This window comes from Marmota marmota, unplaced genomic scaffold, assembly GCF_001458135.2.
Source record: "Marmota marmota marmota unplaced genomic scaffold, marMar, whole genome shotgun sequence".
Taxonomy (NCBI): domain Eukaryota; kingdom Metazoa; phylum Chordata; class Mammalia; order Rodentia; family Sciuridae; genus Marmota; species Marmota marmota.
This window is the reverse complement of record NW_025999932.1, coordinates 25034008-25061301: the sequence shown is the minus strand read 5'-3', so window position 1 is coordinate 25061301 and position 27294 is coordinate 25034008. Positions and strand designations below refer to the sequence as shown.

The following is a 27294-nucleotide window of genomic DNA, read 5'->3' as shown; positions in this document are numbered from 1 at the left end:
AAATGTTCATCTATTTTCAAATTTGTTTATTTTTTCTAGAAAAAATATAGCTATTTTAATACAATATTTTTTTAAAAAAATGTTCATCTTCAAGTGGAAATAAAAATAACTACAGACAGATACATACTTAATACCATGTAAGTTTTTAGGAAGCTAAGGGCTTTTAAAAAAATTTATTTTGAAATAATTATAAATTTCTTTCCAGTTGGAAGGCATAATGCAAAGAAATCCCATATATTCTTCACCCAGTTTTCCCTAATGGAAGTGTCTTCCGTGACCACAATTATCACAACACAAATCTGATATTGAAAAAATCCGCAGACTTTACCCAGATTTGCCCAGTTTTACAAAGCCCATGTGTGTATGTGTGTTTAGTTCTGTGCAGTTTTATCACATGTAGTTCTTGTGAGCATTACCACATCAAGGTTCAGAACAGTGCCATCACAAGGATCCCTCATGCCAGGCTTTTATGGACACAGCATTTCCTCCTCCCTTCTCTCTCCTAACACGTGGCCACCCCTGATCTGTTCTTCATCACTATAATTTTGTTATTTCAAGAGTCTTATCATTTAAGTGGAATCATACTGTGTATAACCTTTTGGGATTGGCTTTTTTTTCACTCAGCCTGATTCCCCTGGCATAAGTTAAGGGCTTTTAAAAAGTGATTTGCAAATAGGGTCTAACACCTTTCCCATTTGCCATTTAGCGAAAAGGCAGATATGAGGTCAAATGTTTTTCTGCTGATAGTTTTCTAAAAATTCAACCATAAAGTAGAGAACCCCGGTAATCACTCTCTCTCAGACTCCCAGAGGAGAAGTGGGGATATATTTTTTTTTTTTATCAACATGTTAGTTTCTTGGTAGAAAACAGTCATATTTCTTTTTAAAGGACGTTGTCCATCTTGATTTGTTTTTGTGGTGCTGGGGATTGAACCCAGGGCCTTGTGCATGCAAGGCAAGCACTCTACCAACTGAGCTATATCCCCAGCCCAGGACATTGTCCATCTCTATAATTGTCTTTTATTTTCAAAACTGTTCCAGTCAGTTCTGTTTTCCATTTTCCCTCTTTCTCTCCCCTCATTTTTCCATACTGACCAATTAAAAAAATTATTGTATGAATTAAATTCTAGATTAAATTCCAAATTGATTTAATCTAGCAAGTAGAAATGGCAGTTTGAAAACTTTTTAAAACTTGAATTACATGCACTGAAGAGTTCTTGTTGTTCCATTGGCCTTACAGGAAATGATCATGGCAGTTTTTCCTTACTAATAGTCTTTGTTTTGCCTCAAAAGTAATTATAAAATGTATAATTCATTTAGATGGTCTAAATGCTATCCCCTGGGAATTCATTACATAATGGGAACTCCATCTCATACCAAGTCATTCAGAGTCTTAATAACAGTTTTCTTTTTAGACAAGTATGTACACAAAAGTATATCACATTTTAAACTGTAAATAAAAGTCTTATTTTAAAATTATCCTTATCTGCCCACAAGCAAAGATTTTTATTAAAAGTATTTTATAGATTGACTTAACTTGCCTTCAAAGAAGTAAAAATGTCTTTCATTAGTAAATATTTAGATAAGTGCATAGTATTTTAAAGCTTGCTCACATTTATAGAAGTTGCCATGCATTAACTGAGAGGAAATATGATTAACATTATTTATCTTGAATAAGTCTGAGAAGATTCTGTTAATATTGGAAAAATAACTGCTGACCATCCTGGGTATGTAGGTGTTTATCTGGGTGATTGCTTTCAAAATTTCCTCTAAAAAAAAAATTGGGAAATTTAGGGTTTTCCTCCATTAATGTTACAGCCTAAAATATACAGCCTAGGAGCAAGTTTATTTCATACACAGAAGCATAGAACCAAGTTGAGACCAGTCTCTTCATCTTCTATATCAATAACCCAATCTTTATCATTATTTGAAAACCAGGCCCAACATGTAGGTTAATATGTAGTCCAGAATTAATTTTACTTCTCAAAGTGTCTTACTGAATGATAGTGTTAAATTAACTGTGCCATGGTGCTGACAAATAAAGATCCCGTTCTCAGAAAATTAAAGATTGAGGTGCTTACCTGTTTGAATTACCCACCTGTCCAAAGCACACTAACTCCCATTCTACATATTGAGCTATTCATTCAAAACAAAGCTCAGTGTACTGATCAGGCTTTGATTTTAGCCTCTGCCTTTCCAGTCTGCACTTCCACTTGCTTCTTAATACTGAGGAAGCTCAAATATGAATCAGTGACCAAAAACTGGTTAAAAACCTATTACATGCCTGGCACTGTTCCAGGCACTGCAGGTGTTTCAGGCAATGGGTTCCTTTGCCCTGGAACTTAATGTTTGGATAGACTGCTACTGTTTTTAATTTTGAACATAAGCTGTTTCCATTGGAGAGCCTTTAACTCTTCAGTTTAGGATACTTCTAACTATAAGATTTGATAGAAATTTTTAGTGTTAAAAGTATTATATTCTCTCCTTTCTTTACCCAGAGGGATGATTAAAGTTCCTTCTGAGTAGAAGACTGTAATAAAATCTTACCCTGCTGTTTGTTCTCATTTTGTAGCTCAGAGCCACATTCAAACTCTACCATGAGTTAAAAATTTGAATGTTTACTGGAGTTGGGCAGGGGTACTAAGCATATGCAGCAGGGCAGTGTCCATGAGGAAGGCTTAGTCAGCTCTGTTTCAAACGGAAAATTCATACCCATTTATAAACATGAAAAAATATTTGATTCTTTTAAAACCTGCATCTAAAGACTAAAAGTTTCTAATATTCTGAATATATAAATCATAAACTGTTTTAGACCATTGATCTTTGAAATATAAAAATATATTATCAGTTTCTTTGTGATATTGATATATGTTAGCTTAAAAATAGGAAATGCTGAGAACTTAGATGAGAGTCCTCATTTTTTTTAATATAGAAAGATAGGAAAACAAAAATAGAAAATTTTGACTTTTCAGTTAAAACTACAGTATAAATTTAACCTTACTTTATACCTTTTCTTAGCCTTACCAATAAACAGCTTATTTGCTTAGCAACCCATGGATATTTTTTTTAATAATAATTAACAAAATGTTTTTCCTTTCTAATAATTTGGTTTTAGTTTCTATCTTATCCAATGTTGCTTTCCTTCCTAAAGGTAGTCTCACATTTCTTATATCTTTCTTAAAGTATTTGGCTGCTTTGGCTGCCATAACAAACAGACTGGACAGCTTAAAAAATATTTCTTTCTCACAGTTCTGGAGTCTGGAAGTCCAAGATAAGGATGCCAGCATGGTTGGGTTCTGGTGTGGGCCCCTTCTCTCTGTCCTCACTGTAGCTGTGGGGCAGTGGGCAATGAGAAAGTGAGAGAGGGGCTTGCAGGCCAGTGAGTACACAGTGCTCTTTCTCTTCTCTTTCTCCTCTTCTGAGACCGTAGTGGTAGGAATCAGAGCCCCATCCTAGCACCTCTCTTAACCCCTATTTCCTCCTAAAGACAGTTGCTTTGGGAGTTAGGTCTTCAACATAGGAGTGGGCACTAGGAGTGACATTAATCCTGAGTGTGATTAAGTAGTAAATCTGTGACCTTGGTGTCTTCATGGTACTGCAGTAGCTACCAGTTTACTCATTGTGGGCTTAAGTATCTTACAGATTATCTGGTATTTTTAATAATAAAAATACATATTTTGGTAACTGAAGAGTACTAGGATAACCTGGGACTTGGCACAGCTTGAACAGGAACAGTGCCATTCTTTGTTCTTTATATATAACAGCACTAGGCTAGACTGCCTAGTTCCAGGGCTCAGCTCTCAACCAGACCCAACTTATAGTGAAGTTTTTCTGATTCTTTACAGAAGCCCAGAGCTGTAGAAAAGTACGCTTATATTTCCATGACTTATGTGGAAATGAATAGATAGGGTTATTTTTTTAAATAGCATTGTTAATTATGGCAAAAAATATTAAAAAGTGAACATTGTGAAAAAAGATGTTTAGAATGCTATAAGCAAATATATATTGTCTTGGAAATGTGAGTCCAGTGGACCTCAGACTATTGTCTCTGCCCTGTTTAAGTAATAAGATCCACATGGTCTACAGTTTTATTAGTTTCTCAATAGAAAAATGTGTATTCTATAGGAGTAGTGATAACCTTGCAAAAGTCCGATTCTGAACATTGTCAAAGTAGTTAAATTTAAAAGCATAATTAAATTTGGTTTGCCTTTTCATTTTTCCTATACAAGTCATTTTTTGGTAAGTTTTCAAATTTTAAGACTTTTATTAAGAGGATACTTGTCTTCTTTCAGATAAATTTACGCCTCATCTTGGTGAGTGGAAAAACAAAAGAGTTCCTGTTTTCTCCCAATGATTCTGCGTCTGACATTGCAAAGCATGTGTATGACAATTGGCCAATGGGTAAGTGGCGTTTTTCTCCTGAGGATGAACACTGTTAACTGTTGATGCTATCCCTTGTTTTACAGACATTTTGTCAACATTATATATGCATCGAATGAAAAAGAAAAAAAATAATTGAGGACTTGTATCCTTCCCTAGATTTGTGCCATTTAGTTTTCTCATTCCAAAATTGTATAAGGAGCTCAGTATGCAGAGTTCTCCTTTTTCCATGGAATTGTTTTAGTGTAAATGAAAAATATTTTTTAAATAGAAAAACACAAAATAATTAATACACAGATTGCTATTTATAACAAAAACAAAATAAAAGGAAAAAAACTATCATTAACAGATTATAATACATTCTCTTTATCTACTCCATACAAAGTCTATTTAAAATTAAGTTTGAAACAAAGTTGACTTCTCATTTATGCCAGTTCATGTGTTTCCTGAACAAGGTTAAAAAAGGGGAAAATTTGTTTATGCTTTGCATTTTCAAGCCAGTGTCTATAACGAGCAATTTTGGAGAATGTGTGGTGTTCCTTCTTTCTCTGCTTCTTTCCCATCTAAGAAAGACTCTGTCTTGCCTCCCTTAAATGAATCTTTAGTTTATGTTCTTCCTTTGAACTTCCCCAAGTGTCGTCATGACCCTTTTATGGCATGTACCATAGGGATAAGTCTGTTTCAGCTGATTTCATTTAATTTTATTAGCAAAGCATTTTGAACTTTTAAAGGACAAGGCTTGTTTCAACAAAGACCACAGTGTATACAAAATGAATCAATTAGGTCAGTGTTTCTCAACTTTAAATAACATAAGGAACCTTTTTTAGAGAAAGAAAATTCTTACAGATTCCCTAGTACTGACTTATTTTTATTATAATGGATGTTTTAAAATATAGAAGCATAAAACCCAATTATAATTCCTTATTAAGCCATAAAAAAGCACAGAACTAAAATGCATCTACAAAGAAAATGCAAATATAACTCTAAATCCAATAATGATCAAATTAAGAACATGAATGTGCCAGATGATGTATTTTTGCTAAAGCCAACTCATGGTTTGCACCATGAATACTGTTGAATTTGGCATGCCTGTGTTCCTGCATGGTGTATGATGACCCGTTTATCTGCAGGCTCACCACAAAACCTTTATTCATACTCTGTACCAAATTGTCATTCAGTCTTCTACAAAGAATGCATCATTTAAGTATTAAATCACCCTCTCTTCTTTTTTCATTAATCACTTGACAATTAAAGAAGTGCTGACTGCTTGGCACCAGTTCAACCATAAACCCAAAGCATATAAGGTACTAAAATCCCAAGGGTGCACCTGTTATCAAATGATTATTTGAATCATCTAGAGAACTCTTCCAGATTATCATTAAAATTTATACAATTTGAAAATTCTTAAAGAGGACCTTTAGACCATATGGAGATATCTTTGTGGGTTTATAGGCCCGAGTTTAAGAAACTGATTTAAGCAAAGACTGTGGAACTACTAGAATTTTCTTCACATTGGTAACCCAGGGGCTAGTTCCTAAATCAGGAAGGAAGAGAAGCTAAAGGTTCAAGGAATTTGACAAAAGCTTGGGACTTTAAGAATATTGTATTTTTTTTTACAGCCAGACAGGATAGATAACTATCAGTATGAAGAACATTTTTTAAGTACCTAAGAGTGATATTGTGTTAGGTATGATACAAAAAATTAATTTATATTTTTTGTTTGTTTGTTTTTTGTGGGGGTGGGGTGGGGTGGGGAAACAAAGATGGCTTCTGATATAGATATTGTAGAAAAGGTAATGAGACAAAAAAGGTAATCCCATATAATATTTGGACAATATTATAAATTGAGGTAAAAGAAATACTTTGACTTTCATAAGTATTTGACTTAGATAATAAAATTAATTTTAATGCCTTAAAATATTCTAATTCAAGGGAAAAAATCAAGTGTAGGTCTTTGCTATTAAATCATATCCGAAATGAACAAACTATCTACCAATATTAAAAATTGATTGTATCAATTGAATGCTACTTACTTGCATGGGCTTCGTACTGCTAGGCAGGTGCTCTACCACTGAGAAAAAATTATTTTATTTCATATAAAATACTTAAATTAAAATTTTAAGTATGTGTATATTATGTAATATCTTTAAATTTAGTAAATACAAATATTTGATGCCCATAACCAAGGTATGATAAATATCAGATCAATAGAAAATAATTTGTGTTCCATATACTTCTAGAAGGAATTAGTTTTCTTTGGTATACTCTATGCAATTTTGTGGAAATATTGCTAATAAGTAAAACAGACGTGTTAGGTTAGTAATACCTGAAATCTGAAATTCCAGTTTGTTTTTTGTCTCTTTAAATGTTAGATCCTTGGAGAGGGAAGGGGAAATACCTTATTAAATACATGGAAGTGATGAGACTCTGTATAAGATAATGAACCATGTGGCTTTAATTTTTTGCATTTTAAAAAAGTTTTTAAAAGATTTTTAGAATACCAGCCTTCCCTCCTTCCCCTTGTGATTTAGACAGGTCCTGTCATTTGCCTTCTTATCTATGGAACACTTAAATCTTGACCAGAAATATTCTATAAAAGAATGATTTTAGAAGTGATAAATTCAGAGTCATATTAATGCAGCTTATTTGATCTGTCTTCTAGAAAAGGAGGTCCCTAGAATCAGTGGAGTCAGAAGGCAGCAAAGGCTGTTACCAGAGGAAGGGAGAAAAGGCAGGAGGCAGGGGTACAGGAAATGACAGATTCATTTCTCCTCTACTGATTTCTGCTATGCCTGAGTCACTTTGAGGCAGTGATTTTTCTCACATTCATAGTAATCATTTTGAAAACTTTTTCAAAAAGTCAAAAGGGAAAGTCTATGTTTACCTTATCTCCTGTTTTTGGAGTATTTAAATTATTTTTGAGTCAACAGTTATCTCCTGACCACAGGAACTTCCATAGGAAACAAACACATCATACTAGAATTGCTGACAAAGATGAAAAAGGAATTCTTAAATTGTTATCAAAACCAGAGCTTAAATTGTTCATCTACAACTCAATAAAAATTACTAACACCATACCTGCCATAATACCAGTGTCTTTAAACCATTATTTTCATGAACTGATATTCCATATTTTACTATTAACATAAGTTATAGGCTAAAATTAAATATTCTGTCACCCATTTTATAAATTGTTACCAGTTTGCTATTGATTTTCTTTGTGTACTTTCCTAGCTTTCATATTTATATAGTATCTTCTATACATATTATTTGGGGAGTTTGTTCTAAGTATTTATCATGGAAAAGGTGAGCTAAAGTTGTGTCATTAATAATTTTTGCCTGTTGGCCTCAAAAAGATGATAAATAATATGTGTCCATTATTTACTATCTTAAGTTCTTTAACAAGTCTTTTTTAAGTGGGTTGTTTCAAGCCTTGAATATATATTTTTTAACAGATACAGATATTGCAACATTATAATATTGCCTGTTATTTACTGGTAATTGAAATTAATTTTCAAATGATATACCTCTACGCAGGGATTAGATTTTTTTCAGGCTGTTTTTCTTTTAATTGTTAAAACTTCAGGTCTACAATTTGACATACTTTAGTATTCTTTAAAAAGCAAAAACTATATACTCTTGCATATCTTGCTATTTAATGAGAAGAGTCAGAAAGAATAAAGGCTGCAGCAAATGCATGAATAGTATCTATTTCAATTATTTGGAAGCTCCAAGTGTCTTCTTTGATATACTCCAACTGACTTGAATCTGAATTTTTAAAACAACGCAGTAGCAGCACCTCAGGTATGTGTTGAAATGCACTTAACCTTTGCCTTGCATTCTTTTCAGACTGGGAAGAAGAACAGGTCAGCAGTCCAAATATTCTACGACTCATTTATCAAGGACGATTTCTGCATGGAAATGTCACCTTAGGAGGTAATAGTCACCTTTGTAATGAGACTTCATGTCTGTCTCATGGTAGCATTGTTCATTTATTTTAAATGCTTAAGTCTTGGATTTTACTAAAAAACGTTACAAATTCAACTCTGAATTCTGTTTTCAGTATGCCTACTCCTTTACGCTTTGCATTCTGTTAAATTAGTTTTAGCTCTACTTTATAAAATAAACTCTATCCCAGTATAGTTAGAAGTTTATACTGTTACATAATAGATGTAATTTTATTGTACTTCTGGATAATGTAATTTAGATGTAATTTTTAAAGTTAAAATTGGACAAACGAAAAAAAGTCTGATAATTGGTTTTCAAATATAATGAAGCGTTCTTAATTTGACTGCAGCTGATCATCGTTGTGATCATATGAGAATAAAAGTAAATGACAGCCATGAGTCTAATATAGTAGTTAAAAGAACAGATTTTGGAACCAAACTGTCCACATTGTACCCTGATTTCTCTGTATAACCATGAATAAATGACAACTAAGATCTGTGTCCCAGTAACTTCATCAGTAATAGGGAATTCAATAGTGCCAATTTCATAGGTTAGGAGGGGTGTTAGTGTATATATTCAAACACCTTAAAATGGTGCTTGACATGTAGTAGACACTTTAATAATTAGCTGTTAATTGTTCTTTATGTGTGATTAGGAAAATGGTAGCTCAATAGTGCCCCCTTATGGGGTGCATTTTCTATCATAAATAGGGTTTGTTTTATTTTTAGTATACAATTTCAGATATATTCAGATAATTGGAAATTTGTAGGCAGACAAAATATAAATATATCTTTTTCATTATTGTCAGATTTTTTTTCCCTTAAATCTAACAGTGAAGTATTTAATGTATTTTTCCTTAAAGGTAGAACAGTTTTATTCACTTATTTAGCAAAGTTTATTGAACTCTTCTTATGTGTCAAGACAGTAATAAAATCTTGGGAATTCTGGGATGAAAGATAAAATCTCCTTTTAAGGTGCTCCAGTACATAGGACAGATACAATCTGCTGTAAAAGTCGTGTGTTATAAGGACTAAAGCAGATGCATGCAACGCTTTAGACAGTGTCAAGTTGGTACATTGTATATAATCTTTCATATAACTCAGTTTTGGTGTTATAACTGGCCTAAAAATATGCTGTGGCCTCCAAGAAATAGCTGTTATTTAAAACTAAAGCTGTTTTTGTTTGCAGCTCTTTTTACAGTTTTTATATAATTAGATAAACCAGCCTTCATGTAAAGATTGACTAGGAGTGCGTTGGATGTATTGTACATTCATTAAGAATGGAGCCATTTTTAGTCTTTTTTATTTTAATTCTGTGTGGCTCAAACAAGATGTTATATTAATTAAACAAGATGTTATGTAAATTGGTAAATATTGGTTGAAATTTAAGCTTTTAACTATATGAGTTAATTTTGAGATTCTCCATCTCCTCTGAGTATTGATCTATATGTGCGGTTTCCCATCAACTCCCATTTCTTAATTATTTTTCTGCAGTGACCAAATGATCCAGTGTTATATTAAAGATCATAGAATTTGTGTTCAGATCAAAATTATTGACTTATTCCCATTTAATCGCAAATTTTTTATTGTAAATTTTTACCTATAGTTTTTTGGAATTTATTTTAGAATAATTAACAGGCTGACTCATATTTTTATTATTGTCATTCTGTGTTGTTTTTAATCTTTTCAGAAGCAAAATAAGCCATCTCTGGCCTTAGTGATTTAGACAGTGTGTAGGAGCATAGCCAGACCTGTGCAACTCGGTGTTTGACCAGAATTTTAAAATGCCATTCAGCTGTTTGCCTTTTTGGTTTCAGTTTTTCTTTTTTGTCCCCCTTTATATTCTTGGATGTCCGCAATAAAGGAGAACAGCATACAGGGCAATAGCAGGTTTTTCAAATATTTAAATGGCTAGTATGGAAGAAGTCTTAGGTCTGTTTTATATGGCCCTAGACTTGTTCTTTGTAGCCCTTTGATTGGAAGTGTATAACCAGTAACTGCAAATCAAAGGCAGGCATTTTATTTATATATATATATGTTGTTGATGAACCTTTATTTTATTTATTTGTATGTGGTTCTGAGAATCGAACTCAGTATCTCACGCATACTAGGCAAGCGTGCTACCATGGAGCCACAACCCCAGCCCCTATTTTTTTAAATTAGATATAAGGGAAAATGTTTGAATACATTGAGCTCATGAAAGAATGAGCCACCTTGCAAGAACTGAGATGCTTCCTTATAGGAGATATTCAAGCAGTGAAATGAATATAAAATAGTGGGGCTACTGCCCAGGGTGGGGTTCAGTTATGTAGGTGATTCAATAGGAGACCTAGGCATTCTCAGCAAATTTATTTTTCTTTTGGGTCTTGCTATGTTGCTTAGGCCTACCTCCTTCTCTGGGCGCCAATAGTCCTCCTGTCTTAGCCTCCCAAGTAGCTGGGACTACAGCAGCGTACCACTGAGCCCAGTTTTTCTGCCATTCTTGAAATTTTGTGGCTCAATAAATGTCAAGCTTAAATTTTTGATTATAAGTCTCTTAAAACATATCCCTATATCCTTTCTGCCTGCCCCCTGCCTTAGCCCTACACTGAGAAATGAATCTAGGGTGCTCTACCACTGTGCTACATCCCCTGACTATTTATTTATTTTTTGTAGTTGTGTATGGACAGAATGCCTATATTTGTTTATTTTTATGTGGCGCTAAGGATTGAACCTGAGCCTCACACATGCTGGGCAAATGCTCTACCACTGAGCCATAGACCCAGCCCTGTCCTCTGTATTTATTTATTTGAGATAGAGTCTTTCTAAGTTACTCAGGCTGGCCTCTAACTGATGAACTTTCTGCCTCAGTCTGCTGAACAGCTGGAATCACAGGCTTGCTGAATCCTCTTTTTTGAGGTGTAGCCTTAAAATTACATGGAATTTCAGGTCACTAAAAGAAAGATGTGGTGACAGCCTTACTAATTAAAGGATGAAGAAGATGGTGGTGACCAGTCAAATCTTTGGTGGTCAATGAATTATGGCTCAGTGTTTCTCCAAGGGTGGTTCTGAGACAGTGGACGTAAGAATCACCTTGGGGATTATTTTTCAAAACATTTTCATCTGTTTATGATATGTGCGTGTGCGTGTGTGTGTTGCTAGGAATGGCACCCAGAGGCTTGTGCACACTAGGCAAGTGCTCTATTACTGAGCTATGCCTCTGGTCCTCAGGGATACTCATTTTGCATATTTCTGCCTGCACCACCCTCCACCATCTCCCAGTTTTACTCCCCATTGATTTTTATGTAGGCTAAAGGTTGAAAACCTTTGTTCTGGTTATTGTCCAGTCATAGTGGGAAGCCAAGCATCTACAGTGAAGAAAGGAGAAAGCGTTTTTAATTCTATTCCTCTTCCTTCACCTTTACTATTGTGTTAATGTCCAGTGTTTCTGGCTAAAATTCATGTATGGAGAAGAAAAATAATAGTACCTACCAATTAAATTTATAGCTTCTAAGGGTGAGTTACTCAGGAGCACTTTGGAAATTCACCTTGCTTCTATGGATTAGTACTTAGTATTGAAGACAACTGGGATTTTTAAAATTCTACAGCAGCATACCACTGAGCCCAGCCTAGCCTATGCAATGGCACTTGACTGTAATCCCAGCAATTCAGGAGTCTGAAGCAGGAGAATCACAAGTTCAAGGCCAGCCTCAGCTAGAAGTTAGATATACTGGCTGCTTCTGATTTTATATATAGAATAATAAAGTGATTTACCATGAAAGCTTGATGTTTGTATTTGCTCCATTAGGTTCATCAGTATATAGGTATGTGGATTATTCTGTGTCTGAAATATTTTATATTACAATTTTTATTATGAGTGAAAAATACCTTTTAAAGGCTTAATTAGAAAACAATGATTATTAATAATACTGAGTGAATTTGACCTTTTAAAGATTATTTTCTAAGTAAAGAGTACAAGGTTGAGAATAAATGTCTAAAAGTAAGTTTGTCATTTTTTTGTCTTGAGTCTATTCGGTGTAGTAATTTTACTATACCGAATACTATTACTATATTATATTATATTACTATTATATTAATATAACATTATATTACTATATAATGAATTACTATTAGATTTAAAAGCATATATCTCTTTTTTAAAATAATTTTTTAAGTTGTAGATGGACACAATACCTTTATTTTATTTATTTTTATGTGGTGCTGAAGATCAAACCCAGTGCCTTACACATGCTAGTCAAGTGACCCACCACTGAGCCACAACCCCAGCCCAGAAGCACATCTCTTTATCTGAACATTTTTCTAATCTAGGAAAAAGTATGTTTAAAATAAATTTTATATTTCTTTTTATTGTTTTCTCTAGAGGTGATCACTGATATTAACCAATTGTGTATTTTCTTTTATCTCCTTCCTTCCAATGTATGTTTAATAAATTGTCTTCTACTTTTTATGTAGCATTAAAACTTCCTTTTGGCAAAACAACAGTGATGCATTTGGTGGCCAGAGAGACATTACCAGAGCCCAACTCTCAAGGTAAGCCTAGCACTGAAGGAACATCTCACTTTAGCCACAAAGACAGGCATTCAAAAATGGCTGGGTTTTTCTTGGAATTCCAGAGGAAACAAAGTGTTTATAGTTTATGAATAGATTGTCAAGCAAATAACCAGACATTTTTGAAGTGTGCTAAAATTAAAGAAACTTTTTTATAGCCTTTTAATGTAAAAAAAGATGCAAACTTTAAAAAAAAATGTGTTTCTTATACTTAGGTGCCATCTCTTTCCTCCCTGCAGCTCTAGCGGCTCTTATAAACCAGCTGTTTCTTCCTTTTCCCTAGGTCAGAGGAATCGTGAAAAGACTGGAGAGAGTAATTGTTGTGTAATCCTGTAAACACTGTCTGCCTAGTGTGGTGTGACACAGTCTTTGTCTTTCATGCTGCTGGGACAGAGGAGACCCAACATAGCTTCAGAGACCTTTAGGAACAGTCTGCCTGCAAATCCATGGAACTGAATTATCACATGAACACTGTCATCTTTTCTCATGAAAGTAAAACAAAACAAGAACATTTTTCTCTATGATTTTTCCTTTCTTATATTTTTGTTTATGTTGAGCAGTTTTAAATTGTATTGGTTTTCAAAAGCAGTCAATCTCCAGGGGAAAAGCTAACAAGTTATCTTTCATAGCAGAACCATTTTGCTGCCACAAAAATTTTCATCATCAGAACTAACAAATCAAGTGTTCCAAATACAATTTGCACTAAAAAAGATTGACATTATTTTCCTCATCAGCAGAATTTATAACAGTTTATTATACCTAGAAATACTCATGTATACAATTCCACACTGGAAGATTCTCAGCAATCAATCAAGTTAATTACAGAGCCAACTTAAGAGGAAAAAAATGGAAAAGAAACTAAAATGTTGGGTGAATTCTACCAAAGTCAGCCATGGTGGCTGTACTGGCACAGAATATTAAACTGAGTGTGACTATTTTCACTGCAACAAATGAAAAAAACAAAAACAAAATGTGCCTGTTGTTTAAAGCACTCAGTAGAGGGCTGATGAAACTATTTTTTTTCCTTTAATACATGCACTCTTGAGTCCTAGTCACTGAGTGCTTGTTCAGACAGCACACGAGGGATGAGAGTGCGTCTCCTAGCCTTAAAGTGGGAGGTATGCCAGGCGCTCAGAGGCTTTCGTTAGCGCGCAGAAATATTAGAAAACCTCATTGACTGATCAATTTTATGTATTTGAATATCAGAAAATTGAAATTTTCCATAATTATTGCTCATCCCTAATCATGTTCAGCATCATACTTACTCATTAGAGATTTCAGATGAATTCTTAAAATTAAAAAAAAATCTTCATAGTACTAATTTTGTTTCTTTATACAGTTTGCATTTGGTGTTAGTGCTTGCAATTATATTAAAATCAAAAGCTGATTTTTAAGGCATATATAATTAAGGATGCCACTCTCTTGTTTTATACCAATAATTTAAAGATTGATATGCTAAAAAAATCAATGCACAGCACTAAAGCATGAGCTAGTTTCACCTAAATCTGTAAAAAAATATTAAAGATTTTATATTTTTTTCACTGGGAAGAAATTCTTCCTGGATGAAATTACAAATATGTGTAGAATATATTTAATAAAAGACTTATAAAATAGCTAAATATAGAACTTCAATATAGATTGGCGTGTAGTATATAGAACAAGATTCCATATAAATAACTTTAGCCTTTTTAAAAATGAAGTTGCAGGCTGACATTATGTTCTATACTCGGTAAGTGTTCACAGCCCTTACAGACATTAAGTGTAAATTGTTTCAGATGTTCGGCTTTGTTTAAATGCAATCAGGTTGTTTGTTCGTTGTTAATGCTTTGATGAAAAGGCTTTATATGCAGTAGATCTACAAAAATATTGTTCCTACTGATCAGAATTAAATTTGTATAGAGCAGAGTTTTAAAATGAATGTAAATAGCACTAAACATTTTCTTTCTGCAACCTGTACTTATAGATTCCTTCTGTAAACTAAATTAAAAAAAATATATTGTAGTACATTTTGGTGGTAATTTTAAAGGTGTTGATTAAGGTCAATAATTGTTTAAGCACTGTCTCATCCATGTTAAAATCATTTTCTACTTTTATTTCTGAATCTTTTAAAATTCATTTCAATTAATATTTTGTTGTTGGTTTGGAAGTAATCCCAATGTATCTTTGATATTTAACCTGGTTAATTTGTGCACAGTCACAACAGTGGATAGAATTATGTAGTCTCTGTTATACTAAAATGTTATATTCAAGAGATGTTAAATATTTACATGCTTTGTTGACTTGCTCAAATGTGAATCCTGTTAGTGTTGACTGAAGAAGAATCTGGTAGTTTCTTAATTGGGCAATTAACCATTTATGGCTCTATTTTTCTTTTGGAAAACAAACTACTGGTAATTATTTTTAGGACTTATTTTGATTCTAATTACTCCTATTTTTCCAAAGTTAAAGACTATCAGTTAATCATGATTACATTTTTCTGGTGGGTTAAAAAATTCTCTGTTTTCAATATAGTTTTTTGTGTGTTTCCACATTATATATTTTTCCCTTTTGCAAGACTTCAATTTAGAGTTTCCTAAGTGGGATAAAATGATTCATTAGTAGAGAAAGAATTGTGTCACTTAATATCTAATATTATAGTTGTACAAAATGGAAAAAGAATAAAAAGTAGCAGTAAATTTATATACTGAAAACACCAAAAATTTAGATGCCTTAATAGTATATACATGAAAATACTCAACTATCGTTTAAAAACAATTCCTCGGACTGCCTGATGGTTAAAATATAATTGATCCATATCCAAGGCTACTATTGAAGATCCTCTGCCAAAAATAGCCCCTCACTTAACCTGAAGGTGAGAGCTGCATAGACCCAGTCATGTAAATAAAGCCTGAACTGCAGGCCTGTGCCACTGCCCAGCGCTTGGCATCTGACTCATCTCTTACCTGAAGTGTCCTAGACTTAAGTATTCTGGACAAAGCAATGCGTTTCTTTTATTAAAACCTCAGCATGTCTCCCTGATCTGAAATATTTGCTTTCTTTTCAAAATAGGTTGTATCTTATCATGAAAAATATAGTATCTAACATCATCATTCACATTGAGGTTTTCTCATAACAAACATCTTTAGTTTTATGAAGTCATCTTGACCAATGTTACAGTAATTTCTGTTAACTGATTGTGGTAAGCAATGTTAATGTGAAAAGAAATTAAAACTTTCTTTATCTGTTGTAGAATATTTCTCTTCTTTAAAATGACTTCAAGTCAGAATTTTGGTGTATTTTCCTGTTCTTTATCACACTACTCTTTTTATCTTTGCTCAATTTATTTTATGACATTCTTCAGTAAAATTCAACATGGTGCCAATGTTCACTCTGTTCTGCTTAACCAAAAATCAAAGAGAAGTGGCCCACCAAAATTTAATGTGTCATACCATCCTCAGTGACTGTTACAGGCATTCCACCTTTTTTCCACTGTCACTTGGTAATATAGTCACATGTTAGATTGGATGGGATCGGAGGGGTGAGGGCTTGAGAGGAGACATGTAATTTATAATGCAGTTGAAACAAGACCACAGACTGCTGGTGGTTCCTGGTACCATTTCCGTGGCCAGGGTGACGCGACATTCTTACTCTTGGGCAGCCTGTGATTGGCTGTGACTCCTTGTGTACCAGGTCCCCAGCCCACTTTCCTCAGAAGGCTGTCACATATATGCAGCTCTTTTATACATAAAAAGAGCTTCTGAAAGAGTTTGTAGATAAAATTGAGAAACATCTAATATTTTGATATCAAACTTTGTGTTCTTTGACAGTGATGTTAAATGTCCTTTAAGCTATTTTTTAAATAATCTGCCACTTTTTTAAAAATGACAGCTTTAAAGAAATACAAAGTAGACATAATAAATCAACATTTGGGAAAGTGGAATGTCACACTCTTTTCTATGAATCAACCAATGAAAAAGGAATTGAGTAAATACGCAAACACACATTTCCAAAAAATGGTTCCGCGAGGCTCTAACTGGTTTTCTAATGTAAAATTCAAGCATGCAATGTCTGGGTTTTGTTGTCTACAAACATTTCTTTCTCAAAGCTTATTTGGCTGGGAAAGTCTGGAAGAAACTGCTGTAAACCTGCAGGGAAGTCGCGGGATTCAGAGGGGAAGGGTGGAATGAACCATCAGCAGACCTGGGAACTCGGGTTCAGGCCGTCAGTCAGACATTACATACAGGAATATAATTTTTTTTTTTAAATTCTCAGGCAAGAGTTCCCAGATAAACTAGACAAGATGGCTGTTTTTCCTCTGCATTCCTGAGCCTGGCTCCCCTCACATTCCCTTTATCACATGGTTTTCCCTGGGGACATCACTTAACTGTGTTCCACTAATTAGTGTGCCATTCGCCCTCACTGCTTCTCAGAAGCATTTTTTGAGATCTGATAATTATCTACAATTCAACATATTATTCAGTCCTCAGATAATACCACAAGAATAGCTGAGCTTTAGAGTCAGGCCTGCCTTTGAGCCAGTTGACTTTGAACAAGTTACTTAAGATTTGAGCTTCAGTTTTTTCATATGTAACGTTTAAAATAATACCTCTTGTCAGTGTGGTGTAAGGATTATTCTTAAATGTTTAGAGCACCACTTTGCCTAAGAACTTAATGTGACAAACCTGTCAAAATACAAGTTGAAAATCAAGTACTGGGCATCAACATGTTCTCAAAGCTTTATGAAAGTCGCTTATAAAAAGATCAGAGAAAAATAATGTGGATGATTCTGTATTCAAAGAATGGGGGGAAAATGTAAAAAATAAGTCTATGTTAGAATCCAGCAATCCACTAAATAGACATGACCTCAGCTGAGCGCTAACCAGGGCGTAAAGCCTGGACAGTTAGTAGAACTGGATGTGCTACCAAGAAGACACAAATCCGACTGGCAGGTAACTTGAGGTGGGATTGCACATCTGCATTGCTCAAAAGGAAGAGGAATAAGCAAGGAGAAACAGCACCGTACGTCAACAAGACATTAACTTGGTCCTCCTGGGAGGGAAGTGAGGAGTGTCTGCGTGATGATGAACACAGGATGGTGATCATGGGCTACACTATGTATTTCTTCACTAGACAGTAGCTGTCAATGTTTGTCTCCCTACAGAGGACACTGAGGCAGGATACTGTGGCAATGCTGCAGATGGATGACAAATCTTACTTGACCTTACTTGCCAAGGGTCTGATTAACTCTTCCTGCTGATAATGCCCTCCCGTGGGGGTGAGAGAAGTGTCAAAACTGCTATTCATTTTGACCCAGCAGAAAGTGATCCTAGTGGAAATGTTAGAAACCTCCAGAGAAACATGGTAGTACCCTCAGATTTGGGTGACGCTTAATCGAATAAAAAAAGATGCTTGGGGCTGGGGTTGTGGCTCAGGGACAGAGCACCTGCCTCGCACATGTGAGGCACTGGGTTCAATCCTCAGCTCCACATAAAAATAAAATAAAGACATTGCATCCATCTATAACTAAAAAATATTTTTTAAAAAGATGGGATGCTCCTCCAATTGTGTTTGCTTCTTCAGCCTGCCCATTTCTTCCTAGTGGGCTAAGTTCTGATTTTCTGGAGGGGAGGGGTCTATTAACCCTTCCCCCACTTGTCTCAGGGGAGTAAGACCTTATCCCACCTCCAGGGGTGAAACCACTTCCCTTTGTTGTGTTTGGTTTAGCACTGGGAAGGACCCCCACCCCCCGCTACACACACACACACACACACACACACACACCTAGCAGTGGGACTTGAGGGGAACTCTGCTGATGGAGTTTCTGGGGGAAAGCTCCTTCACTCCCTAGGAGACCTTGCAAGAGACTTTTTCTTTTTGCTCCTGGTGAGGTTTTCTTTGGATGTGATGATTGAAACTGCTGTAGCCACCTTGCACTGGCCTGGGAGGGGCGCTGGCCTGGGAGCAGAGCCCGCCCCGACCCCAGCATTAAGTTGCAGGATAGGAAGATAGAAGACCTGGCCCCTGGGGACTGCTGCTTATTTTGCCCAGGAGGAAGCCCCAGGGCTCTGGACTTCTTAATAGATAATCTAATAATATATGATTTTTTTTTCCAACTTCCAGTCAAAAAAAGTGTCTCTAATGATACAAAGGAGAATTTAGGCATCAATCTATGTGTCTATGATAATAGCTTACAAAAAGATCAGAAAATTTGAAGATGCCCCTCTGTTCACATCTTTCAAAAATAAATGTCTTGACTATATATTCCCAAGTTATCCTGATGATAAAAAGAAGGCATCTAGAGAGACCAAGACCGTGGCTTCAAGGCAGAGTACATTGTTCTCAATTTTTTAAAAGGAAAATGGGAGTTTGGATAGATAAGTCAAGGACAAAAATGTCAAGTGTCAAACTGCTCGGCGAATAATGTTGGGAAGGCCTGGGATAAGCTCGAGTTAGAAAGCGATAAAAAGGCACAGGTTTGAAAACAAAAAGCACAAGGCAAGGCTACACCACTGGTTCTCAACCCTGACTCCAACAGCGACACCCCCAGAGCTCTCATTTCTAAACGACGTGCTTCGTAGTACTTACCTGGGCGTCCCATGGTCTGGATTGAACCTGAACATGTGTGAATTGGAACAACTGCCTCATTTTTTTGCAGATGACTGAAAGCGAAACCACTTCAATAACAGGAGTACAGAGAAGGACGGTGACACTGATGGAAACCAAGTGAGAAAGAAGGCAGGAAGGAAGCAGGCAACCAGCCACCTTGGGTCCAAGTCACTAGAGGAGATCTAGCTCAGGATACTCAAGGGACTAATACTCAGGGGCTCTGGCCCCCTGCCCACTCTCTGTCCCCACCCTGAGACCTCAAGAAACCACACACAACTAGGCGACCTCTCAATGTCCTCTGGAATCCCCTCGAGGTCCTGGGATGTCCACTCTTCTGTTCCCATTTCCCACCACACCCTCACTCCAGAGCCCCCTTCCCTGTGCCAACAGGAACCTGACAGAGTGCCCCAGCCTCTTCTCCGGAAGTTCCCTTCACTTTCTCACCCTCATCCCTAACTCTCCCTGAGGCCACTACCTCCTCCACAGTGCAGGAAGTAGTACATTTTAAAAGCCATCACTTCTCCTTGTTGGTTGTGACATAGGCCCATTGTACAGACGAAAGACAGGCCCAGAAGAGAACATAGAAGGTTGAATTTCCCAAAGACTATTTTTTTTTAAATGACTAATGTTTTTTCCTGCTTTCAAAGTTGATATTCATCCATTGTAGATCATTTCATGATTACATGAAAGTGTGAACGGAAAAAGTGATTCAGTGGATTACTTCTAGTCCTCAATATCTTGGTGAATTACTTCAAGTCCTCTTTATTAATATGCATATATTAAAATAAAAATGTACAGTTTATATAGTAGTTTTCATCTTTACATATCACAAGTATGTCCCAGAATACTAAATCTTCTTTGAAAATATTTGTTTATAGCTATGTAATACTCCATTTTGTAGGCATATAGTTTTAATTTAGTCATTTAAGGTTTAATGTTGAAACCATTCCATCCCTGCCAGAATGCCTAAATGACAAGGATTAACAATACCAAGTGTTAACAAAGATGCAGAGCAACAGAAACATACTTCTAGAAGGAAGGTAAATTAGAGCAATCATTCTGCAGAAGAATATTTTTCTGCCAAAGCTAAAAATATGTCCACTCTCTGATCCAACAATTCTACTCCCATACAAACAGCCAACAGAGAAAAAAGCATGTCTCTCCACCAAGGATTACACAAGAGTCTTCGTGTCTTCATAGCTGCTTTACTCATACACAATCCAATGTTCATCAATAACCAAACGGATTTTTATTATTTATTTATTTACTTTTATTTATATATGACAGTGGAATACTTTACAATTCTTATTACACATATAGAGCACAATTTTTCATATCTCTGGTTCTATACAAAGTATATTCACACCAATTCATGTCTTCATACGTGTACTTTGGATAATAATGATCATCACATTCCACCATCATTTCTAACCCCATGCTCCCTCCCTTCCCCTCCAACCCCTCTGCCCTATAGAGAGTTTGTCTATTCCTCCCATGCTCCCTCTCCCTATTTCATATGAATCAGCCCCCTTATATCAGAGAAAACATTTGGCATTTGTTTTGGGGGGATTGGCTAACTTCACTTAACATTATCTTCTCCAATACCATCCATTTACCTGCAAATGTCATGATTTTATTCTCTTCAAATGGATTTTTAAACCATAGAGTATTCATATGATGCAATATCACAAAACAAGTTAACACACATGATACATGCAACAGTATCAAGGAAAAAAGCCAGATATCAAAAAACATGTACTATATGAGCTCATTTCCATAAAACTAATAAAACTTGTCTATGATTATAGAAATTAAACTAGTGGCCAAACTTTGGGGGAGCTGTACTATTAACTAGGAGAGAGAATAAGAGGCTTTCTGGGATGCTGAAAATGTTCTAAATACTGAAATAAATTAGAGTTACATGGGAATATTATTTAATATGGGTATGTTAAATTTATATTTAATATGGGTATATATATTAAATTAATAAAATTAAATTATAATTTCTGTGTAAAAATCAATTGAGTTGTATGATTGATAGTCACAGATTTTGTGTGATTTCTACACATAAGTTAGATCTCAGCAAAACCAAAACAAAAAGAACATTTAATGAGCACCTACCATGTGTCAGGAAAAATACAAGGCACTAGGAATACAGTGACAGTCGTTCAGGCTGACTCGGCAATAACTAGATTTCAACCATTTGCCTAACTTTGAACATTTGGGCTATTTCACATATTTCTACATGTGAATCAATAGAAGAGACTGTTAAAGAGAATATCAAATGCTTGATTACATGAACAATGTAAATTTTAAAAATTTCCCTCACTTCGTACTTCAAAAACTCCAAACCTAAACAGAAGTTGTGAAAATTAGCCCAATGAAAACCTACAGAGTCTTTGTGTTAGATCTTCCTCTCTGTGACCAAAATACCTGACACCAACAGCTTAAAAGGAGGAAAGATTTGGTTTTGGCTCATGGTTTTAGAGAATTGAGTCCATGGTCAATTGGCTCCATTGCTATGGACCTGTGGTGGGGCAGAGCATCATGGCGGCAGGGAGTGGCAGAGGAAGGCTGCTCATCTGGTGGCAACCAGAAAGCAGAGAGAAGAAGCCTGGTTAAATATTTATCTCTTCCCCTGTTTCCCTTCCTCTTTCTCCCTCTCTTCACCACTCACCATCTCTGTCTTTGTCTGTCGCCCCCCCCCCCCCGCAATCCTCACCTTTGTCTCTTTCTCTCCATTAGCTTGACGCTGGTTGATTCTATCACTCTGAAAGCAACAACATTTTGTTTTGTTGTTTTTGTTTTCTGTTAGTTACCCATTTTCCATTTCATGGCTCTCTACTCTTACTTTGATTATCTCTTTGTGTCTTCCTATGATTTTCCTGTGTTCTTTCTCATGTCTTAAGGTGAAAATTTAGATTGATATTTTCTCCTTGCATTTTAAACAGAATTTAATTTCCCCCTAGGTATATTAAGTTGCATCCCACAAACTTTGCCATGTTGTGTTCTTGCCTTCCTTCAGTTAAAAAAAATTATATTTTTGCTTGTGATTTCTATCCAAAGATTATTTAAAGATAGGTAGTTTATTTCTAAGTAGAAATTTTACAGATGTCCAAATTCCAATTTAATTCCATTTGAGTCTGAAAATCTCCTCAGTAAAAAATTAAACTCATTATGATTTTTAATTCTTTCAAATGTGTTAAGTCTTGCCTCATGGTCTAGCCCAGGGTCATGAAAATTCTGTGTGCCTTGAATAGAATGTGCTTTTTTTTTTAGGTATATATGGAGTGTTACCCTATTTTTCTTCTAGGAGTTACCTAGTTTCTGCTCTAATTTCCAGGTCTTTGATCCATTGAGTTGATTTTTGTGCAGGGTGAGAGGTAAGGGTCTAGTTTCATTCTTCTGTATATGGATAACTAGTTTTCCCAGCAATGCAAATTTTTTTATCTTTCTGCTGTGGAGTTCAAAAGTCTGAAGTGGGTCTCACTGGACCAGAATGTGGGTGACAGCAATGCTGCATTTCTCTCTGAGCCTCAAAGGAGAATATGTTGTCCTGCCTTCTCCATCTTAAGAGGCTGCTCACATTCCTTGGCTGCTGGCTCCTTCTTTGTCTTCAGAGCCAGAAAAGAAGTTGAGTCCTCATGTTGCTTCTCTCTGACCCCATCTTGTTCCTCTTTTTTTCTCCTTTTAAAGACCCTGATATTACACTGAGCCACTGGATAGTGCAGGAGTCACCCTATTTAACATATTCCGATTAGCCACCTTAATTCCAACTGCAGCCATTGCTCCTCTTTGCAGTGGGTTCCAGGAATTAGAAGGTGGACATCTTTGAGAAGCCATTACTGCCTGGATCAAACCTTGCAATTCTTGACATTTATGAAAATAATATAGATTCCAACAGGTTCTGTTGGACAGCTTTTTTGTCACTGTAACAAATACCCGAGGTGGGCGGGGAGAGAGATTTATTTTGGTTCAGTTTCAGAGGTTTCAGTCCACGGCCAGATGGCTGCATTGGAATGGGCTCATGGTGAGGTAGGAAATCAAGATGGAAAGGATGTGGTAGGGAAGAGCTTCTCACCTCATGGCAGCTGGGAAGCACAGCAGGGGATTGAGGTGGAGAGGAGAGGGAGAGAAAGGGAGAGAGCATCTGGGGGTGAGAAATGCCCCCAGGGACCCACTTGCTCTAACTATGCTCCACCACTGAGAGTCTCCATTCAGCTATCAATGCCTCATCTACTGATGAGATCAAAGCCCTCATGGTCCATCACTTCCCAAAGGCCCTACCTCTGGATATCGCTGCATTGAGGACCAAGCCTTTAACCATGATCTTTTGGGGGACATTCCAGGTCCAAACCATAACACAGTCTTATTGCATATCAGAAGACAGCAGGAAAGAACTCGACGCATGCCTACCTTGAATCCTGGCTTCCCCACCAACCAACAAGGTAAACTCGGGTAAGTAATGTAGACTACCCCCTCCACTTACAAAATAAGAAAGATGATACCGTATTACGAGACTGTTGGAGAAGGTGGCACCCACAGAATGTATAGTTCTGTTATGTGCCTAGTGAATGCATGTTCCTTCTAGTAGCTTCTAGGGGTCCAGTTTCACAAAAACTTGCTTCCCCATGGAGTAATATTTTTTTCTTCATGCCGCAGTCTGGCTGGGCACAAATCACGAGCCACTGAAGCAGGAACAAACTTTATTTTTAAACTGCAGGAAAACACTTCACACAGCTCCTGGGGAATCCTCCCGAACGCCAGGAGGCTTGTCCAGGAACCCCCCCGCCCCAGAAATATATCTCCCGGAAATCCCTCCTCCTGCACTTCCCCAACCAATGGGAACTCTCGGGGAATCCCCGGAAATCCCCACGAGAACTCCAAAATAGTGCGAGAACTCAAAAGTTGCGGCAGAGGCAGATAGTAATGCCTCGCCTGTCAATCAATACTGTTGGCAAAATGCCAGGGGCCATACAGATTCAGCCGTGGCTCTCAGCATCTTCATTGATTTCTCCTACATTCTTTAATCTCTATTTTATTCATGTACTTTCCCCCAGTATAGCTCACAATATTTCTTATCCTTCATGTCTAACTCTTTTTAACTTGTCTCTTGGTCACTTTCCATCCCTACCGTGAAGTAGCTAAGACAACATAGAAGAGGAAAGGTTTATTTTGGCTTACTGTTCAGAGTGTTCTGGGTCATGATCAAGTTGACCTCTTTGCTTTGGACCTCGAGTGAAGCAGCCGCTCGTGGCAGGAGCAAAACCGCGTGTATCATGAGCCAGGGAGCAAAGAGAGAGAGAGGATGGGTCAATGCCCCCCCAATCCTCTTTGGAAACACACCCCCCAGTGACCTCAGGACCGTCCATCAGGCCCCACACTCTAAAGGTTCCACCACCTCCTGTAGCACCAAGCTGGGGACAAAGCCTCTAGCCCATGAACCTCTGAGGGACACTTATCCAGCTTCAGCAACTTCCAGTTCATTTATTTAGATCACATTTACCTCCTTCTGTCCCAGATTTTTCTCCTTTTCCTTTTTCAAAGAAAACGTTAATGGCCTTTCAAATTCTTAGGAGAAAGAGTAAAATTTTAAACTTCTCCTGCTCACTCTTTCTCTTTTTATTTAATTATAAGACAGAAATATAAACACTTTGTCAAATGAGAAAGCCTTAGTTTTGTATATTCAAATTTTTTTTCTCTAAGGGACAAATAAATGAATTCTTCCACTCAACACAGATGCTCCACATCTAGTTACCAGGAGTCAGCCACAGAGAAACGTTCTGCAAAGAAAATGTCTATGATCTTGGCTCCATGTAGAAGGTCAGATGCATTATACCCCATGGCTTTGCTTTATTCTCACTTTTCTCCAGTTCTGCTTAACTACCGAGCATAATTTTCTCAAAATAAGGTTTGAAGGCAAGAGTGAGGTTTGGGGCCCTTTGTTTGCTATGTTGGACATGTTTTCTTGGTCAGCCATACTCGTCAGCCCCCAGCCCTGGAGTCGGATGGTGGCTAGTGCTCATGGGCTGTGAGAAGAGACAGTAGTGAGGACACACCGAGGGTCCATGTCTCAGGGAGCAGCACTGTCCCCTTCCCTAAGCCATGGGCTAGTTCCCTCTTACCATTATATCCTCATTGAACCCTCATGTTGGATCCAAAAACTGACCATATTTGTGACATGGGAAGCTACGTGGGATGGGTCATTTTATATGTCCACTGGACTAAGCAACAGGGTGATCGAATATTCAGTCAAACATCATTTTGGGTTTCTGTGAGGGTGCCTTTGGATGAGTTGAAACTTACACCAGTAGACTGAGTGAAGGAGATCCCCCTCCCCATGATGGATGGGCCTCGTCCAATTTGTTGAAGGCCCAAAGACAATAAAAAGACAAGGCAGAATTCTTCCTGCCTGATCATCTTCAAAGTGGAACATTGGCTTTTTCCTCCCTTTGGACTCAAACTGAAACATCAGATATTCCTGGCTCTGGAGCCTGAGGACTGGAATGGTACCATCAGCCCTCCTGGGGCTTCAGCATGCTGACCGCAGACCTTCGGACCTGCCAGGCTCTGCAAACTCGTGAGCCAATTCCAGTAACAAACCTCTTTCCTCTGTATACACACCCTATTTGTTTTGTTTCTCAGGAGAACCCTGCTAATCCACTACCACTAAGAGATCTCAAGAAGTTTTAAAGACTCAGCAATGCGCAGGAGCGACTCCTAAATGATGGCTCCCTGTGGGTAGGTCATCTTACAAGACCCTGTCTCACTGTTTTTGTTTGTTTGTTTGTTTTGCTGTGCTAGAGATGGAACCCAGGACCGCGTGCACGCCAGGCAAGTGCTCAATCACTGAGCGACATTCCCAGCCCTATTTCTTATTTGTATGGTTTTTGGTTTTGTTTTCCCTCTCCCCACTGCCCTGCCCTGAGCTTTGGATTCTGACAAGTCTGCATATTCGAACGTCTGGGGTTCTCGTGTTCTCTGACATCAGTGGTCTGGCTGTATTACTAGCATATGCTGTGACCCTGGCCAATAAATCCCCTTCCAAAATCTTACTGAGTGCTGCCTATGTTCCAAGCAATAGGAGAGCCACTAGGGATTCTGAATCAAATGAAGTCATTCCTGATCCCAAGGAGTCTGTAGCCTAGTGGGGAAAATGGTAAACAGAACTCAGAAACCAGCAATTTATATAACCTGGTAAACAGTATATATGCAAGGTATCAGGAGAATACAAAAAAGCAATCCCCGATCCGCAATAAGGAAATCAGAAATGATCTTCAATGATGATGTCAGAGTGGAACCCTTAAAAAGTGGGGATGATATATGGGTGTTCATAGCAGCATTATTCACAATAGTCAAAATGTAGAAATGACTCCCATGTCCATCAGTGCATGAATGAAGAAACCAAATGTGGTGCAGACACATGGTGGAACATTATTCAGCTTTGGTAGGGGAAGGAAAGTCTGATGCACGCCACACTGCACATGAACCTAGAAAACATTTTGCCAAGTGAAATAAACCAGGACTAACATTATGATTTCTCTTGTATAAAGCACCTGGAATAGACAAATTCAGAGACAGAAAGCACAATGATGGTTGCCAAGGAACCAATGAAGGGAGAATGGGAGGTTAGGGGTCAATGGGGAGAATTTCAGTTTGAGAAGAGAAAAAAGTTCAGGACATTGACAGTGGAGATGATTGCATAACATTGTGAATGTACTTAATGATCCCCAAAAGGGTTAGAATGGTAAATTATGTGTTATATATATTTTAATATAATAGAAATTATGTACATATGTATTTTTATTTATTTATTTGTTTGTTTTTGCGGTACT

General features: G+C 36.7%; 1 protein-coding gene across 1 annotated transcript in view; it reads left to right on the top strand.

The window, feature by feature from the left end:
• Window positions 1-16102, top strand: part of Ubl3 (ubiquitin like 3) — a 59550-nt gene extending 43448 nt beyond the window's left edge. The window contains exons 2-5 of the mRNA XM_048800777.1: window positions 4292-4400; window positions 8229-8315; window positions 12779-12856; window positions 13158-16102. Coding sequence (XP_048656734.1) covers window positions 4292-4400; window positions 8229-8315; window positions 12779-12856; window positions 13158-13210 — 327 coding nt within the window. The 3' untranslated portion in view covers window positions 13211-16102. The remainder of the gene's footprint in view (window positions 1-4291; window positions 4401-8228; window positions 8316-12778; window positions 12857-13157) is intronic.
• Window positions 16103-27294: the final 11192 nt, after the last annotated feature.